The sequence below is a fragment of the Dasypus novemcinctus genome, chromosome 2 (assembly GCF_030445035.2).
Source record: "Dasypus novemcinctus isolate mDasNov1 chromosome 2, mDasNov1.1.hap2, whole genome shotgun sequence".
Classification (NCBI taxonomy): Eukaryota; Metazoa; Chordata; class Mammalia; order Cingulata; family Dasypodidae; genus Dasypus; species Dasypus novemcinctus.
The window spans coordinates 6410058-6428244 of record NC_080674.1 but is presented as its reverse complement, the minus strand read 5'-3'; the positions used below and the strand labels follow the sequence as shown (position 1 = coordinate 6428244).

Below are 18187 nucleotides of genomic sequence, written 5' to 3'. Positions count from 1 at the left end.
TCAGGAAAGCTACTAAAATATATTTTTGTTAATGGGAGTAGTCTTTGAATCCATTTTCTATTAAACAGTCTTTCTAGAAATCTTGGAGGGATCAGCTGTGCACAGGGTGATCTGGGAACTGTAAGGTAGGCTGGGAACTTGAGGATGGATGGGGCAGGAGAACAAGGCTGAAGGCTGGGCTGGGCCAGGCTCACCTGTCCCACCTGCGAGAATGTGGACTGGTCAAAAACCAACTCCTATTAGGAAAGCATTATCAGCCATCTGCCTAATAACAATGATTACCCTTCTGATAAGCATATTTAATCAATGAAACCAACTTGTCTTTTCACACCATGGTAACTGCCACTGCCATCTTGGGTAATTTACTGAAGTTTCTTTTGGCCTCCATTTCTTTACCTGCAAAGTGGGAATTCCTATAAGATCATCCATACAAGGTAATTATAAGGATTAAATGCATGCAAAGTGCCTGGAATGGTACAAAGTACCTGGATGGCAAAGATGCTTTATGATTGACTTTGTTGGGCATTTAAAAATTTCTTTCCTTTTCTGTGACAGCAATAATAATCTGATGTTTAAAAATTAGGAAATATACAAGAGGATACATAAACATAAGGATGTCCTATAATCTCAAAACCCAGCTTTAGCCACTATTACTTTGTGTATAAGTTTCTAGCCTCTTTTTGCTACTTATTATTGGTATTCTTGTTTTAGAAAACTGGGATCTTACCATTTGGAATGTTTCAAAATGATAGGAGACTTATGAATAAGTATTTCTATATCACTGAGCTTTTTTCTACAGCATCTTTTATGAAGGCTGGGTATAATTTTTTTTGGTATGGATTAAATACAATTTATTTACACAGATTTCCCCTAGGTTTTAGGTTGTTTTCTTTCTTTTACTTTTCTTTTATTGTTGATGCTTTGTAAATGCTCTGATGAACATCCTTGTAGCTAAATCTTTCCATCTTTAATACTAATTTCTGGAAGTAGTGTTGCAGGGTAAGATATATGTCCATTCTTATGATTTTGATCTCTATTATAACTAACCATTAAGAACGCTGTATCCATTTTTTCCCCAGCAGCAGTGAATTGGGAGCTTTTCCCCACTACCTTCCCGTTCCCGGATATCAAGATGGGTTTTGTGGCTGTGTACCTACATTATGCACAGCCACAAAACAGCTTTCCTCATGTCCCTTCACATCTACTTAGGGGAAGCCAAGACCTAGCCAGGGCTCCTCTGGGACCTCTAAACTCATGAGTAATTATGCAGTTTCCGACAGGAGTCTGTGAGCACAGGGGGCTTTCGTGGCAGAGCTGGCTGTGGGCCTCTTTCTGAGGCCTTAGGGTAGGAATATTCGCGGCCCGTGGACTACATTTGAAATAGTTTGTAAAGAATCCATGTGTGTTTTTAAACATCTTTTAAGACTGCTTGCATGTTACCTTTCCCCATCATGGGTTTTTAATCATTCGCTCCTATTGAACGTAAGATATGATGCGGACGTCCTGATGTGGAATTCAGAGCAGTTACATTACTTCCTTTGGCAATGGCAGGCACGGTGAGCTGAGTGCTGTCTAAAGGTGGTAGATGGCGAGAAGTTTTCTTTGCCAATCCTAATTTGCTTTCCTCTGAAAATGAACATTTACTCAGATTTCAACTTGAAGTGCCATGGGGATGCTGGATGGGGGCCGCTTGCTCAGGCTGTCTCTGCACTGGCTCCCCGGGTGCTTGCTCAAGCTGTCTCTGCACTGGCTCCCCAGGTCAGAGGATGTTGCTGCTGAAGGAGGAAGAATCCGTCCACATGGCGCATCGATGTCTTTCTCCAAAGAAGGGGCTCCAAGCCGCGCACGGTGCAATCACAGCCCGTAAACCCTCGCCAGGATCCTCCCTCTGTCTCATTTTCCGCGTAACTAAAACAGGGCAGAGTACGTCTCATCCTCCCTGCAGTTCACGGTAACACCTCATTCGATGAGCAGAGCCCTTGGGTATGCGACAAAGCCCCTGCCGCCCCTCTCCTCGGGGGCCCGGCAGGGACACTGCTGCTGGACGCTGGACAAGAGGTTGTCCCTGAACCAGGCACAGTCTCAGAAACCTCAGCTCTGACCTGGAAAGGGAACTGCGAGCTCCCCACGAAATTGGAGTGACAAGATGGCAAAGATCACCAACTCTGACTATCAAGGGAGCAAGTCAGCGAAAGCAGAATGAAGAGAGGAAACCAACCTGTCGCGGTGGCCGACGGCTTTAGAAATGGGTAGGGAATTTAAAAAGCATCCGTATTAAATAACCAATTTTAGTCTCCCAAATAATTCTTGGAACACTCTTAAAACTTCGTATAGTTGAGGTAGAAACTGCATGGGACTACTGTGTGCCACTTTTAGATGATTATACAGAAAATGAAAAAGGGTATGAAAAAGTGTTGTTTGTTTTTTCCCCACAAACAATTCATGGAAAAAAGGAATTATTCAGCAGTTAAAAACAGATTGAACTCTTTTCACTTAAACGACAGATGTGTCAGCAAGTTTTAAAATCTTAATGTAGGGAAGTGGACTTGCCCAGTGGTTAGGGCGTCTGCCTACCACGTTGGAGGTCCATGGTTCAAACTCCAGGCCTCCTTGACCGGTGTGGAGCTGGCCCATGTACAGTGCTGATGCACGCAAGGAGTGCCGTGCCACCCAGGTGTGTCCCCCGCATAGGGGAGCTCCATGTGCAAGGAGTGCGCCCCCTAAGGAGAGCTGCCCAGCGCGAAAGAAGGTGCAGCCTGCCCAGGAATGGCACTGCACACACGGAGAACTGACACAGCAATATGATGCAACAAAAAGAAACACAGATTCCTGTGCTGCTGACAACAACAGAGCAGATAAAGAAGAACACACAGCAAATAGAAACAGAGAACAGACAACTTGGGAGGGAAAGGGGAGAGAAATTTAAAAAAAAATAAAATAAAATCTCAATTTAGTTTCTTCATGATGCTGGTTGCAGTGAGTAAGTTGCTTTTTTAGGATAAACTCACTGGACAGTGTTTGCAGCTAAGGGAGAGGCAGAAAGATGGGAAGTGGCTCTCATCATCACAGAATTAGGGGCTGGATAATACTAATTCACCACAATATTAATACCAAGCAAAAATGAGAGGCAATGAGCCCAGGCCTTCAGTGACACACACTGAGTGCCAAGTGGTGGGCAGCATGCCAACCGTGCTGGGACGGTTAGGAGAGGAAAGGCAGAAGCGGCCGGCGACAGCGTCGACAGCTGCGGCTCAGACAAGTCCCAATCTGCATGGGTTTCTCCTCAGCCAGGCTGGCACTTGGGAGCTAGTCAGGACTTTTCCAGCACTGAGCCTGCAGAAGAAAAGCTAAGTGCAGGACAGGTCAGCCAGCGGAGCCCCTGCACCACACAGGGGAAGAACGGGGGGAGAACAGGAAAACAACGCAAGCCAGAGCAGCAAGTGAAACTACTTACCGGGAGGAAAAACAAATTTTGTGCACGCAGAATCACTGCCTGATTACTGGATGCAGAAAAAGTTGTGTTTGATGTATTGGCAGCCAGAGGGCCAATGTCCTTCGGATCATCCAGAAAAAACTGCAAAAGACAATTGAAGAAAAACTTACTGTGTGCAAGTTAGATTTAAAAATGGATCAGAAGATGTTAAATTTCTTATTTACCGTGTTCCTTGTGAACCATGAGCCCAACTGTGGATCATCCAGCATCCCTTACACTTCAAAGGCTGATAGTGTTCATCTTTTCCTTTCTTAAGCTTTCAGAATTTCTATTTCAGTAAGTAAATAACTATTTCTTACCATGCTACACACTAATGCATTCTGGACCTTTGAGGCTGATGTTAAAGAAATTGGGTGCACCTTTGTTAAATATTAATTTTAAATGCAAAAGGGCTGGGAGCTGGGCTAGCGTTATTTTGGAAGTTGACACCATCACATATGCAGGTGCCCACATCACTGTGAAACCAAAAGTTCTAGAATGTTGTTGCTGTTTTTCCAGTAGGATTGTCACCATCTTGGTTCAAACATTAAATTAGTTAGTAGGTCTCTACGAGTCTTGCAGTTTAAAAGAAGAAATTAATTCTATGGGCAAAACACAATAACCAGCGTCAACCTTTGTGTCCATTACTTGTGACCTCTTGGCAGCTCAGTGTCACAGGGGATTTGGAGGCCTGGGAGGTGGGCACGCAGGGTGGTTGGAAAGGGGATTTCTTGGAAGATGATGATAGCTCACCCACTTCAGCCTCCAGAAGGTGCCCAAGGCACAACAGATTAACCCCCCGGGGTTAATGAGAGAAACCATCACTCTCTCTCTCTCCTCCCTTTCTCTGTCTTCCTCTCTCCCTTCATCTCTCTCTCCTAAAAACACTTCTGCACAGCATCTCTGAGGACTGTTCACTGACCTGTGTGTGGTGAGGGTCAGAGCAGTGTCCAGGAAAGACCGACCAGCCGGTGGTGACTCGTGCCAGGGCCCCTTTACTGAAAGGCATATCCTCTCACCCGTAAACCCAGGTGAGGGCTCTGTGTAGGGTGAACCAGGCATATCTGAGGTTTGAAAAGTCAAGCTTTCCTGCATAATTTTTATGGTTGCTTTTTTAGGCTTGTTATTTATATATTTCCTTTGATAGGAAGGTTCTTGTGAAACAGTTTACTTAGGTGGATAAGGCATTTATTTAGTGGAAAGATTTCCCCATTTCTCTCATAAGCTGTGATTATTGCTAGACACAGTGTTTCTACCCATCTGATAAAATTCAGCGAAGTGTTCATTTAAAAAGCAAATAAATGTAGTATATTTATTCATTTACTGTTAAACAATTATCAAAACTATCACAACCACTGCTTGGACTATTACTGTGCTAATTCTTTGGGAAAAAATTTCCTTACAGCTAAATTAACAGATTTTTTAAAAATCTATCATTATCTCAAGAGGAAAACAAACAACTAATTGCTGTACAATGAATAGAAATTTACCCTTTGAAATCTATGTCTTGCAAGGAGGTTATATAATAAATATGATGACTTGAACTTACAAAACAGAATAGAAAACTCCAACCACAAATACACCAATGTTTCCTTAAACCTTTCTATTGTTTTCTAGTATTTATTAACTATCTCTGAAAATCAAGAAACTCTTTATTCAGTCTATCACACCACAATTTGAATCACATTCCCCTGTTCTGCCTTATTTGCTACTTTAAAATCACAAAGTCATGTCATCCCCTACTTTTAACCAGTCAAATACTCAAGAGTTTTATAGTCCCATGCCCTTCTTCCTTCCAGGCTAAGCTATTGCAAATGTATGCACAGAATTAATTTCCAGCGTCATAATTATTTGGGGAAATTTCTCTCTCCACCCTTTAAAATGTTTCACATTCTTCATGCTAAATGAAAAAAGATATCTTCATCCTGATCAAGGTATCCTAAATAAGTGCCAAGGAACAACTGCATAGTGTTAGCTTTCCTTCCAAACTTTATAGCTCCCAGGCAGATTAAAACACCTCTGAATTATGATCTTCAAATAATACTGAATTGTGGACACACAATTTGATACTTTCTTTCATGCGTTGTGATGTCACCACGTTTGCTATTTGCTTGGAATCAGGTCTGGGTAGATTACTAGCCAGCTACAGTTAACGCCATGTCAACGTGGCTCATGGAGCTGTGCTATTTTTAACAAATTTCTTGGAACTTTCTCAGAAAAGACTGCAAAATGATGTGAGCAATCACCTGTTGCTGCCAAGATGTCAGAAAGCAAAAAAGGCAGAGCAACTGAGCTTCTCACACACAATTCAAAACCGTCAGCAAGAAATGAAAATGCACTGAAACACGCAGATCATTTGTGATTCGATACCCCAAACCCTCTGTTTGAAAATATCTGGAGGATGGATTGCTTTTCTCCACTTTGGGTTGAGGCGTATGGTGTCACTAGGGTCTACTTCAGGCGTTTACAATGTCCTGGTAAAATCTCACCATTTATTTCAAATAAAACTGGCTTGGAAAGTTAGCCGTCTGATAGCAGTGTGATGAGATTTAGAGCTAGACCTGGAGGCTCATCCCTTCTGTTGGGCCGGCTCTTGAGCGGGCGATTCAAGTGCAGGCCCTGAATGAACGTTAGTGACTAGTAGACGGGGTGGAGCCCGTGGAAGAGGCCCCGTGGGGCCCCGTCTACCCAGAAGGCGAGGCAGCGGGCAGGAGCTGACCCCCAGCGCCGTTTCGGGCTCTTCCAGGGCTGACCTCTCCTTGCCGGGGCCGGCGGCGTGGCAGCTGCTGGCCCCCAAGTGGTAAGGCCCACCTGCCACGTGTGCAGAACCCTTCCTGGAAAATCCCAGGGTGGCACCGAGACACGGCCCGCTCCCTCGCTGTGCCCTAAGAGAGACCTTCAAAATCACCGGGCTAACCTGGAGGACCCGAATGGGGCTATGACTTGTAAAAAGATGAAGTTTTCCTACAGGAAACTGGATTTTCTTCCCAGGGACATGGGGGAGCATGCGCGCACACACACACACACACACACACACACACAGGAGCTGCCATTCTTGTTGAAATGTGAGTAGTGAGTCCAAGGCCGGGATTAGCCCCCAAGGCCAAACAAGGAGGAAGAAGGAGAAGTACGACTTGGGAGGGGACTTCATTAGCCTGGAAAGATGCACCCAGAGAAAGGACCGGACAAATTTGAAAAGCTGGGCCACATTAGACAGAAACCTCTCTGGCAGGCGGGTTTGAGTGGGGCTAGGAAAGAAGGCGTGGAAGCTGCGGGGGCACGGAGTAGCCCTCTCAGGAAGGCGTCACCCCCAAGCGCAGCTGTCCGTGGACCTCCATTCCCACCTGCCCGGGTCCTGTCCTCGCACTGCCCTGGTGGCAGTGAGTGTAAGCCAGGACAGGCGCAGCACCACGGGGCTAGGGGACCCCGAGTCAGCCTCAGGCAGTCATAGCTGGGACAACAGAGTGTCAGAAGAGCTTTGGGGCGTTTTCCTGTAAATCATCAGATGTGATCAAAGCTAGCAGCTTGACAATGGACACAGCCTCCTTCTCTGATTAGTGACATTAAAAGCGTGACAACTGGGCCAAGTGGGTTCCTCTCTGTACCTTATGTCATGCTTTTGTCCCATTTTAAAATTCGTCTTTGAAATAAATAAAAGAGGAACATCTGCATGGAAAGACCTACTCATTTCATGGCAGTAGGTATCCATAAAATGGTATTTCTCAAACTATAAATATTATTGCCTTGTCCTCTTTAAAGAATTCTGAATAATATTCTGAAAAATATTGACCTAAAATTAGTCCAGGATTCCCAGGATTCATCTACACTTGCAGGAATAATAAAGGATTTATTTAAAAAAAATATTTGTCCTGTTCTGGAAAAAATGCAGGTGCTTAGGGAAGTCTGATTTCCTCTCCCTCTGCATCGAAGGGCAGAAGAAAATGTAATTTAGCTTATTCCTTGCCCCACAGCCTCTGCAGCTGTAGAAGGCAGCTCAGGACGTGGAGCAAAGCCTTATTTCATTTCTTTCTCAAGTACCATCCACCACACCTTGAACGCTTCTTCTGTGGATCTCTCTATCTCACTTGGCAATGAACTTCCCTTTCTCTGTGAGGAAGGAAAAGGGCACGGGAAGATGTATTTTTGGTACCCAAGATGTATTTCTTCTCTCCAAAGGGATCACAGTTACTGTGAAAAAAATCTACCCTTATATGCCCAGCTCGTCAACCATGAATACACAGGGACTGCATCACCTCGTCATTACTAACTAGCCTATGCAAATAGCGTCGGCTTCCATATCGCATCTGTGTCTCCTTTAGATTCTGTCTTCTTTTAAGAGTGGGGTCATTTGCTGAAGGTGAAAGTGAGGTGAATTGCTGAAAGTGAGATGATTTGCTGACATTGCCGAAGGCAGGGAGAGGGAAGAAGTGTGATATGGGGGCATTTTCAGGACTTGGAATTATCCTGAATGATATTGCAGACGTCTACCTATCTGATGTCCTCTTGTCCCAGTCTTAAGTCCCTCCACTTGTGTTCCCCTCCCCAAGCTTCTCCGTCTGATGACAGTTCTGGAGGCCCAGCAAGAATCCCCTTGGTTCTTCTCAAAGAAAGATCCCTGGTGCCTGGTCAAGTTTCTATTCCACTTCTGACATTTTAAAGTCCCTCTCGGGTGGGGATTCTTAAAAAGGGGCCCGTGAGCTTGAATCAAAATTCAAAAAATCATTATTCTTGTGGGGACGTGTTGGTGCGGGCGAGATATATTTATTAAATAATACACAGTATAGTGTGGACTTCGTAAGGGGTCCATGGTTTTCACCTGGCTGACAAAGGAGTCCATGGAACAAAAGAAGTGAAGAACCCTGCTCTGGAGCTTGGTAGCTCTTTTACGACTCACTTGTGGTCCAGGAATGGTACTGTGCCCAGCTGCTCTCGAACAGTCTTCATTAAGCGCTGGTTTGAAATAGATGAGATCACGGTCCAGGCATAATGGAGACCTGGCAGACAGGCCTCTGCCCAGATGGAGTTCTCATTGTCCCTGCAGCAGAGAGGTGGGCCTCGGGCCCTGCAAGTGTCTAGGAGGAAGGGAGGTCAGCACAGTGCGACTCGCTAATTCTACAGAAGAGCAAGAGTTGGCTCTGAACGCGGCATTCACAGGATGAGTTTGGTGCATCAAGACAGCCCCGCATAAGAACGCAAGACCAAGGGCCAGCCAGAAGCCCACCCAGGACCCTGCTGGGGACCTGTCAGCTGAGCTCTGGGTACCATCGGAAACGCAGAGCAGCTTCTCCACGGGCTGACCCCGGGCTTGGTTGTGGGTGGAGAAAGGGAAGGCTGTGGGTGGTACCTTCTGCTGGTCCACATACTGGGGAGCCTAGATTTAGGCATGACCTCATTTCCTTTCTTGGAGGAGCTCCTGAGAGGAAGTGGGGGGTAATCAGGTGAAGTGAGATGAGCCAGCAAGTCATGTCCTCTAGCTTATCACCTGGACTCTTTCCAGGTAGAGGACACCTGGGAATGCCACATGCCTAGCTCCTGATAAGGTAGGAAGTGAGAGGAAGGACAAGCTATCACTTCCCTCTGATGCCCCTTTCCAGGGTTTCTAAGATGATTTCTAGGAAGGTGATGCAGAGGAAGAAGCCCTGCTGAACCTAAGCTGGCATCGCCATCGTCAGAATGCCCAGGTGTCTCTTGGGAGGAACTGCACCATCTAAAGTATAATGTAGAAGACTCATTCCATGTAAACAGTCAATGTTCTTATCTACTTCTTCAGCCTTATGTTTTATTACTTCTTAATAAAAACCTTTGCTCCTGTCCGTGAGGCCAAATGTTGTCCCCATTCTTGTCTTTTGCACCCTCACTACCCTCAGGTCCATCTGCTTAGAACTTCTAGAACCTGAATTCCTTTAGAACTCAGTTCTAGCAGGCTCTACTCCACCCAGCATTCCCTTCATCTTCTACCTCCAAATGTGCTGCTTTTGTCAGCTCTTTCATGACCTACAATGATTTTGTAATGGGTCCACCAGCTGTCTGTTTCCTGTACTGCCTGGTAAACTCCCAGAAGGCTGCAGCACTGTCTTGCATTCTGGCATCTAGCAATGTACCAGGCACATGTTTATGTTCTATATATATATTTTTTGTGGTTGAATGTCATTATTATTAAATATATATGATCTGTCTCCACAATGTGAATTTATGCTATGGGAGACAAGGACTGTATCTCCTAATTCTGTCATAACACCTTATTCCTGATAATGTGAGAATAATAACAATATGTCTCAAAGTGATTTAATGACCTAATTGTCTATTTTTGGACAATTCTAGTAATGGATATTGATATAACAATAGTGACCATTGGATAAGTATTAACAAAATAGGACATACTCTCCTAATTTCAGTGGAAACATGAACTTATTTAAGCCTTACCACCACCTTGGGAGAGCAGACTTGGTTCTCATTTTTGAGAAGTGGTAATGGGGCCTGAGGAAGGTTAGTGAACATTTCTCTAAAAACACAGAGCTGGTAATGCATAGGACTGATGTTTGAAACCAGACCTTTAATATCCCAGAGCAGGCAATCTCATCCACTGTACTCTCCTTACTTTGGTGGTTCTGTTGCCCCTCGGTGATTATTCTACTAACATTCTACATCATCACTGTAGCCTAGCCAAGAGTCACCAGGAACAAGGAAGTAAGAGATGCCTCACGGGAGCAGCCTCAGGGCAGCTTCCACAGAGAGAGCCCTCTTTCCTAGTGACCCAACTGTGGCAACAGTTGAATATGGAATTGAATAGGCAGCAATTGGTGTCACCCAAGGAGTTATAGGCAAGATTTTGAAAATCCATCTGAAGGCAATGAAGATGAGGACAGCCCTGCCTGGAGGGCACTGTGCCTCCTGGAGGTGCTTACCATAGTGATCCTAGCCATGGAAGGGCTACCACATTGAACACGGCCACGGAAGGGCCTACCACATTGAAAATGGCCACCAAGGTGCCTACTGTGATGAACAAAGCCACAAAGGTGCTTACCATGTTGAACCTGGCCACGGAGGTGCTTACCATGGTGAATAAAGCCATAAAGGTGCTTACTATGTTGAACACGGCCACGGAGGTGCCTACTACATTGAACCCGGCCATGGAGGTGCCTAGCCACAGAGGTGCCTACTGTGTTGAACACGGCCACAGGGGTACCTACCATGTTGAACACAGCCACGGAGGTGCCGACCACATTGAACCCGGCCACAGAGGTGCCTGCCATGGTGCACACAGCCACAGAGGTAACTCCCACGTTGAACGTAGCCACAGAGGTGCCTACTGTGTTGAACACGGCCACAGAGGTACCTACCATGTTGAACACAGCCACGGAGGTGCCGACCACATTGAACCCGGCCACAGAGGTGCCTGCCATGGTGCGCACAGCCACAGAGGTAACTCCCACGTTGAACGTAGCCACAGAGGTGCCTACTGTGTTGAACACGGCCACGGAGGTGCCGACCACATTGAACCCGGCCACGGAGGTGCCTATTGTGTTGAACATGGCCACAGAGGTGCCTACTATGTTGAACATGGCCACGGAGGTGCCTGCCATGGTGCACACAGCCACGGAGGTGCCTACCACATTGAACCCGGCCACGGAGGTGCTTACCATGTTGAACCTGGCCATGGAGGTGCCTACTACATTGAACCCGGCCATGGAGGTGCTTACCATGTTGAACACAGCCACGGAGGTGCCTACCACATTGAACCTGGCCACGGAGGTCTTACCATGTTGAACACAGCCACGGAGGTGCCTACCACATTGAACCTGGCCACGGAGGTCTTACCATGTTGAACATGACCACAGAGGTGCCTACCATGGTGCACACAGCCACAGAGGTAACTCCCACGTTGAACGTAGCCACGGAGGTACCTACTATGTTGAACATGGCCACGGAGGTGCCTACCACATTGAACCCGGCCACGGAGGTCTTACCATGTTGAACATGGCCACGGAGGTACCTACTATGTTGAACATGGCCACGGAGGTGCCTACCACATTGAACCCGGCCACGGAGGTCTTACCATGTTGAACACGGCCATCGCTAGTATGATGGCAGTGGTGGTCACCGTGAGGGAGACTCGTGGCCAGGGCCGGTTGGCGATTATCCCGGATGACTTCAGAAGCCACAGGAGAGACGTGGAGGCTTTTTTGCTGCGTTGCTAAGTAGGGAGAGAAAAAGAAATTCATTGCCATCTCATGAATTCTCTCAAGTTTCTTCAGGATGATATTTAAAACCACAAGAAGCACCAACATTTTCAGAGATGAAACAAGTAGCTCCTGTCCAGGGTCACCAGCTGGATTAAAATTATATTGGCCCCTTTGTTACCAATGAAGAACACAGCGATCACATTTCTATGACAAATATATATGCTTACGTGATCTTTTAAAATAGACCTGAAAGGATGTTTAGAAAATATCTGGTAAAGGGAAAACAAGTCTGCCAACTAAACACTCTGCTAAGTGTGCTGGGTCTCAGATCACAGATACGGTTAAAAAGTTATTGGAAGTTTAGCAGATTTCCGAAGGAAACAGGTCAACGCGTCTCCTGCCGCTCAATTGCTGCACTAGTTAATCCTTCTGGTATAACACATGGCACAGACTTAGACTGGTGCCCGCACTTTCAAAGACGGAGTTACAGACTGAGATACGGAGATGTGCTCGAGTGCTCAGCCCCAAACCTGTGGCTGGGAGCCCACTTGTAAATGAGATCCTTTAGACCTTATCAGTTAGGATGAGGCCAAAGTGAACCAGGTGGGCTTTTATCCAACATGCCTGGCGTCCTGACAAGCAGAGGAAATTGGACACAGTAGGGGACAGTTGGGGAGAGAGACAGCCATGCGACGGAGGCGCAGGTCGGGTGACGGCGGGCGGGCAAGCCGCCACGGGGCTTCAGACTTCAGAGGAAGTGTGGCCCTGCCGGCACCTTGATGTTGGACAGTAAATTCCTGTGGCTTGAAGGCCCGTCAGCCTGTGGTATCCATAAGTGCAGCCCTGAGGTGCAGGCAGAAGCACCTAAAGGTCTCCAGGTGAGGTGTGAGGGCTTTGGCCTGTCCCTCCCTCCCACCCAGAGAGGCTCTTTGGATACCAGAAGGCATGGCGCCCTGTACGCCATGATGCCAGCGTTCCCTCACCACTGCCACTGCCTCGCAGGGTCCGAGAGGAGGGGTCAGCCTCCTTGGGGCCACCTTTCGAGGGAGATACCATTGCTTCAATCACTGTCATCCAGGTGGCAAGGAAGCAGAAGCACAGCGAGGTTGTTAGGTGGAGGTAACAGCCCAAACTCTACCTGTGCCACGTGCTGCTGTGGGCATTTAAATCTATTATCTAAAATGCCAGGCAGGCCTGAAGCTTTTTCCTTTATGCTAAAGCAACTGTGGGGCTAAGGCTGTGTCTTGGAAATATGAGAAAAAGTGATGGTTGCAAAAACTTCAGAAGGAACAGTGAAGTTATTTGGTTATCCTTTTGACCTGTATTACTAAGTTGCCCTGATGGTATGAGACATCAATAAAACTCAAATTGAAAATATACCACAATAGAACTAATAAACAGCACTTTTCTTTCTCTATCACTACAGCTTCTAACAATTCTGTATTATTGTTTAAAAATCTTATTGACATAAGGACTGTAATATGTTAAACGTAGATGTGCAATGATAATATGAGAGTCTATGTTACAGAATGGGAGGTGGTCAGAAGAAGGATGAAGAACCAGCCACGGGCACAGGTTCGAGTGCAACTTCGCAGGTCCAGGGCTGTGAAGACTTTCTGGAAATTAATTAACCTCTCTTTTTCCAGTTTCCTCCCCAAATGGGGATAATAATAGTGCCTCCTCCCCCCAGGTAAGGTGCTCAGTTTCCAAGTTATAGCTCTTCTTGTTATTTTTATGAAGAATACATAATAATTCTCAGACACATTTTATTGACACAAAATTTGTTTATATCTAATAAAAACAAATCTAACTCCTTTTCCCTCCTTCCCACTTTCTTTTCTCTCTCCTGTTCCTGAGTCAAGGAATTCGCCTATAGCACATCCTCACGCTCGCACAGATTCCAGGGCAGGCAGGCCGTGCTCCTTGGGCTGCTTTCCCCCGGCCTTTCTCTGAATTCTCTTAGCCTCTGCTGGGAGTGTGAGCCAGAGCTGCCCCGGGTCCCGCTGGCCACGAGGGCAGGAGCTACACTCGGCTGTGCTCTGTGAGACGCCTCCCACCGGCGCTTCTTCCCACTAGCAGGGTGTTTTCAGTGGGGACTGGTGGCTGGCATTAAATCTGCCAGCCAATTATGCCATTTGATGCTTCAAACACGCGTTATCTCGGAGACCCTCCTGCCAGGGAAAATCCACTTAAGAACGTTTATCGTTACGGCATGGTATTTCTAATATTACTGATATCACAGAACACAATCAAATACATATCCAGTAGGAAACGCCCTTCTAAAGTGTAAGGAGCAGAGATTCAAATAGAACAGCCCAGTGTTTTTGCTCAGAGGTCATGGGGAGGAGTAGAGAACATTTGTTTTGAGTCTGGCAAATGAAGAAAATATGTATTTGAACCCTCATAGATGAGGATTAGTATTTTATTGAACAGAAAGATATTAAAATCAGTGCTTTTGTACTTGTACACAGAAATAATCAATAAATATGATAATGAAAACTCTAAGAGCAAAACATACAAAACTTTTATCACTTTAGGAGAGAATTTAAATCCTGCTCAGATTCCATATCACAATGAGGTAAAAGATCTAATTATTACACAAACATACTTTTTGAAATAAAAGTAAAACAAATTACTCCATTGGAATCCTTTGAATAATCCGTGGTGATAATCTTGCCCAATATGTTATCTGATTGTAATATGTGTATTTTGTTCATTGGCTTGTCATTTACTGCAACAGATGTAGACAGAAGCTCCTGAATTTTTTTTCTTGCTCATGGGACTTTTGGGCAAAATGACAAAGGGAGCTCCGTGCTTGGGGCACTGAGGCTGTGGGTTGGCCCTGGAACTGGACACAGGCCACAGCATGTAGGGGGTGGGCTCTGAATGACCAAAGGGAGAAGAAGATTCTGCCTTGGCTTATACCCAGTGGGAAGCTGGGACCAACACTCCTGAATAAATCCAGGAGCCTCCATGGGCTTCCTCCCACGTAGAAGAGCCTAGAAGAACTCCATACACTCAGTGGATGTGCTAAAGAGGCTGTCTGGGATCTGAGAGTCATAAAAGATCTGAGGAGGTACGTGGATTTGGCTCAATTGATAGAGCGTTTGCCTACTACATGGGAGGTCCAGGGTTGAAACCCAGGGCCTCCTGACCCGGGTGGTGAGCTGGCCCATGTGCAGTGCTGATGTGCACAAGGAGTGCCATGCCATGCAGGGGTGTCCCCCATGTAGGGGAGCCCCATGTGCAAGGAGCGTGCCCCACAAAGAGAACCGCCATCATGAAAAAAGTGCAGCCTTCCCAGGAGTGGTGCCGCATACATGGAGAGCTGATGCAGAAAGATGACGCAATTGAAAGAGACAAAGATTCCGGGTGTTGCTGACAAGAATATAAGCGGACACAGAAGAACACATAGCTAATGGACAGAGAGAACAGACAACTAGGCGGGGGGGGGGGGGGGGGGGGAAGAGGGGAAGGGGAGAGAAATAAATTAAAATAATAATAAAAAAATCTTAAAAAAAAAAGATCTGAGGAGGGAGCCCATAAAGCATCACAAAAAGATGAAGACATGAAAAGCAAGGAGGATCCAGTGAAGAGATCCAAAATCCTTCTGCTAAGTATCTCGGGAAGCCAGAAGACAGACGGGGGAAGAGGCAACATATATTGGCCAACCCCTTGGTGGTTCTGAAGCAGGATAAGAGCTCTCTGGTTGAGTAAATTCACTGTTCTAGGAAAGGAAAACCTGAAACTAAGCCTACACCTTAACTCAAGGAATCTGTTGTTCATGTGAGACAGAGTAAATCCTACAAAACTGATGCAGCAAGAGAAAAGACATTTTCCCACCAGGGAACAACAGCCACGCAGATAGTGGGTTTCTCCTGAGGATAGCAGAGGCCAAAAATAAAAGGAACCATGCTTTCCAAGGGTTAGCAAGAATTATCATCAATTAGCACTTAATGAGGCAAAAACTAAAGACTTTTTCCTGCTAAAACCATGTGAGCAGGTAACAAGGAAGCACTTTAGTCAGATGGAAATTGAGTCCTGGAAAAAGAATGGTAGTGTGGAAGAACGGTGGAAAAGAAAATGTTAAAGAACAAGAACAATATTGATGACTAATTTGAGCATTTTAAATTTAGGAAAATGTAACCAGTAGAGACATGGCAATGGGAAAGGATCAGCAGAGTTAGAATGTGGACGCTTGTGCACAACAAGAAGATGGAGAGATAAATGGGCTTTGCTAAGTCACATGAGTTTGTGAAATGTTTGCAGGTCATCTCTAAAAGAACAGAGTAGAAGTATACCTTCCAACCCACTAGAAGAAATAGAGGCAAAAAAGTCAACTCCATTGGTCCAAAAGGAGGCAGGAGAAAAGGAAAACTAAAGAGAAAAAGAAAATTTAAAAAGGAAAATAAGATTGAAGCAGTAATTATAATATACCTAAACACATTATACTTCTCAGATAAAAGAGGGAGATTTTTGGATCATGGGAAAATAACGTAAAGCCAGATGTTGTTTTCCAAAGGCACACCTAAAACCTACAAAATGACAAGAAAAAGTTGAAAGTAAAAAGTAGGAGAGAGGCACACACACAAATACTCACCAAAAGAAAGCTGGCCAAGTTCTACTGATGTTAGAGAAAATCGACTTCAAGGGAAAAACACTCCTGAGGGGTAGAAAGCTTTTCTATTAGCCAGTGTGTGACCTATTTTTTCACCCCCAGGATATCCTTATATCTGTGCTTTCATCTGTCTGGAACAAGGCTGGTGGGTGGCAGCCTATTATCTTTACCATAAGAAGCACAAGGTAACAACCTTGAGAGAAACCTTTCTTCTGACATTTTCTAGCATTTCCATTTGCTGTATATGGCATATTTGCTCCAAAATAATTTTGGGGGAGTATTTTTGGTTGGAGTCACTCTACTGTATTTGGTACAGAGATGTATGTCTGCCTCCAGTAGTTACACAAACTTGAATCTGACAGCAAATGTGCATCTATTATTATGATGACTACTGTTATTGCTGACTGTTATGAAAATGTGTACTTAAACAAATCCCTTCTCTTTGTCTTAGTTTCTACCTACATAAAATGGGTTGATTTGATCATCAAATAAAATAATACACATGAAAACACTTTGAAGGACTTTCATATATAGGAAAATATTTTTTGCAAAGTATTATCATTAAAAGCACTTTCTAGGATATCTTAGATTCTAAATCCAGTTATAAACTAACAGTCTCTACTTTTCATTTTATCAAATGTCTTTTTTTTTTAAACTTATTTTGAAATACTTTTAAACTTAGAGGATGGTTACAAAATTAATACAACCCCATACAGAGAACTCCAACATGCTCCTATCTCCCCAGAGCTCCAGATCTATCAATTTTAACATTCTGCCACGTTTGCCATATCATTCTCTCAATCAGTCTACCTATCCCCCTCTATTTATCAGTCCATTTTTCTGAATACTTTTTGTACACACCACAGTCCTTGAAGACTCAATACAGCCATACCTTTCCCAAGAACAAGGATATTCACTTATGTAATCACCCTAAGGGCATCTATCAAGTTTAAGAAATTTAACAGTGATATAAAAGTTCCAGCCTATATTCCAATTTTTTCATATGTCCCTATAATGTCCTTTGGGTCTTTTATTCTCCCTTATTAGGTCCCATCCAGGACCACATATTGCATTTAATTGTCATTGTTTCTTTTTTTTTGTTTGTTCTTCCTTTTTTTTTTTTTTTTTTTAAAGCATATGTTATATCCTTGCATGCTTATGGGAACAAGCATATAACATAACATATACTTTCTCATCTCAGCCACTCCTAAGCATACCATTCAGTGGGATTAATCACATTCATAATGTTGTGCTGCCCTCACCTCCATTATTCAAACTTTTCCATCTCCCTAAACAGAAATCCTAAAGTCATTATGCATTAACTTCCCATTTAGCCTATGACTCCCTCCCCTCTCCCTGCTGCTGGCAACCTGTACTCTAATTTATGATTCTATGAGCTTGCATATTTTCTGATATTTTCTTTATAGTTACAATGCGGCACACATTTGCCATTCTAAATCTATAATAATCTATAATTTCTTTGATAGCAACTTAACTTCAATAGTTTATACAAAATGTTCCTATATCCTCCATCCCCAAACCTTTCTATAGTTCTGTTTATACACTGTAAGTCCCAAACCACTAATCTGTCATTACTTTTTAAGCATTTGCCTTTTAGATATTACATTAAGTAAACAGTAGAGTTAGAAACCAAAAGTACAATAGACTGCCATTTATATTTATGTCTGTTGTTACCCTTAATGAAAAATTAAGTTCTTTGTATGGTTTCAATCTCCTGTCTATTGTTCTTTCCTTTCCATCCACAAGAGATTTCCTTACCATCTCTTGGAGGGTTGGTCTAGTGGTAACAAATTCTCTCAGTTTTTGTTCATCTTAATCTTTCCCTCATTTTTGAAAGAACATTTTGTCACATATAGAATTATTGGGTGGCAATATTTTGATTTCAGCACTTTA

The 18187-nt window shown here is 44.4% G+C and overlaps 1 protein-coding gene across 2 annotated transcripts in view; it reads right to left on the bottom strand.

Annotated features, from left to right (window-relative positions):
• The window catches only part of ADCY2 (adenylate cyclase 2), a 455060-nt gene that overhangs the window by 49864 nt on the left and 387009 nt on the right, over window positions 1-18187 (bottom strand). For both annotated transcript variants that reach the window (XM_071207382.1, XM_058306528.1), the window contains exons 16-17: window positions 11529-11666; window positions 3455-3574 (exon numbers count right to left, since the gene is read on the bottom strand). In XM_071207382.1, coding sequence (XP_071063483.1) covers window positions 3455-3574; window positions 11529-11666 — 258 coding nt within the window. The remainder of the gene's footprint in view (window positions 1-3454; window positions 3575-11528; window positions 11667-18187) is intronic.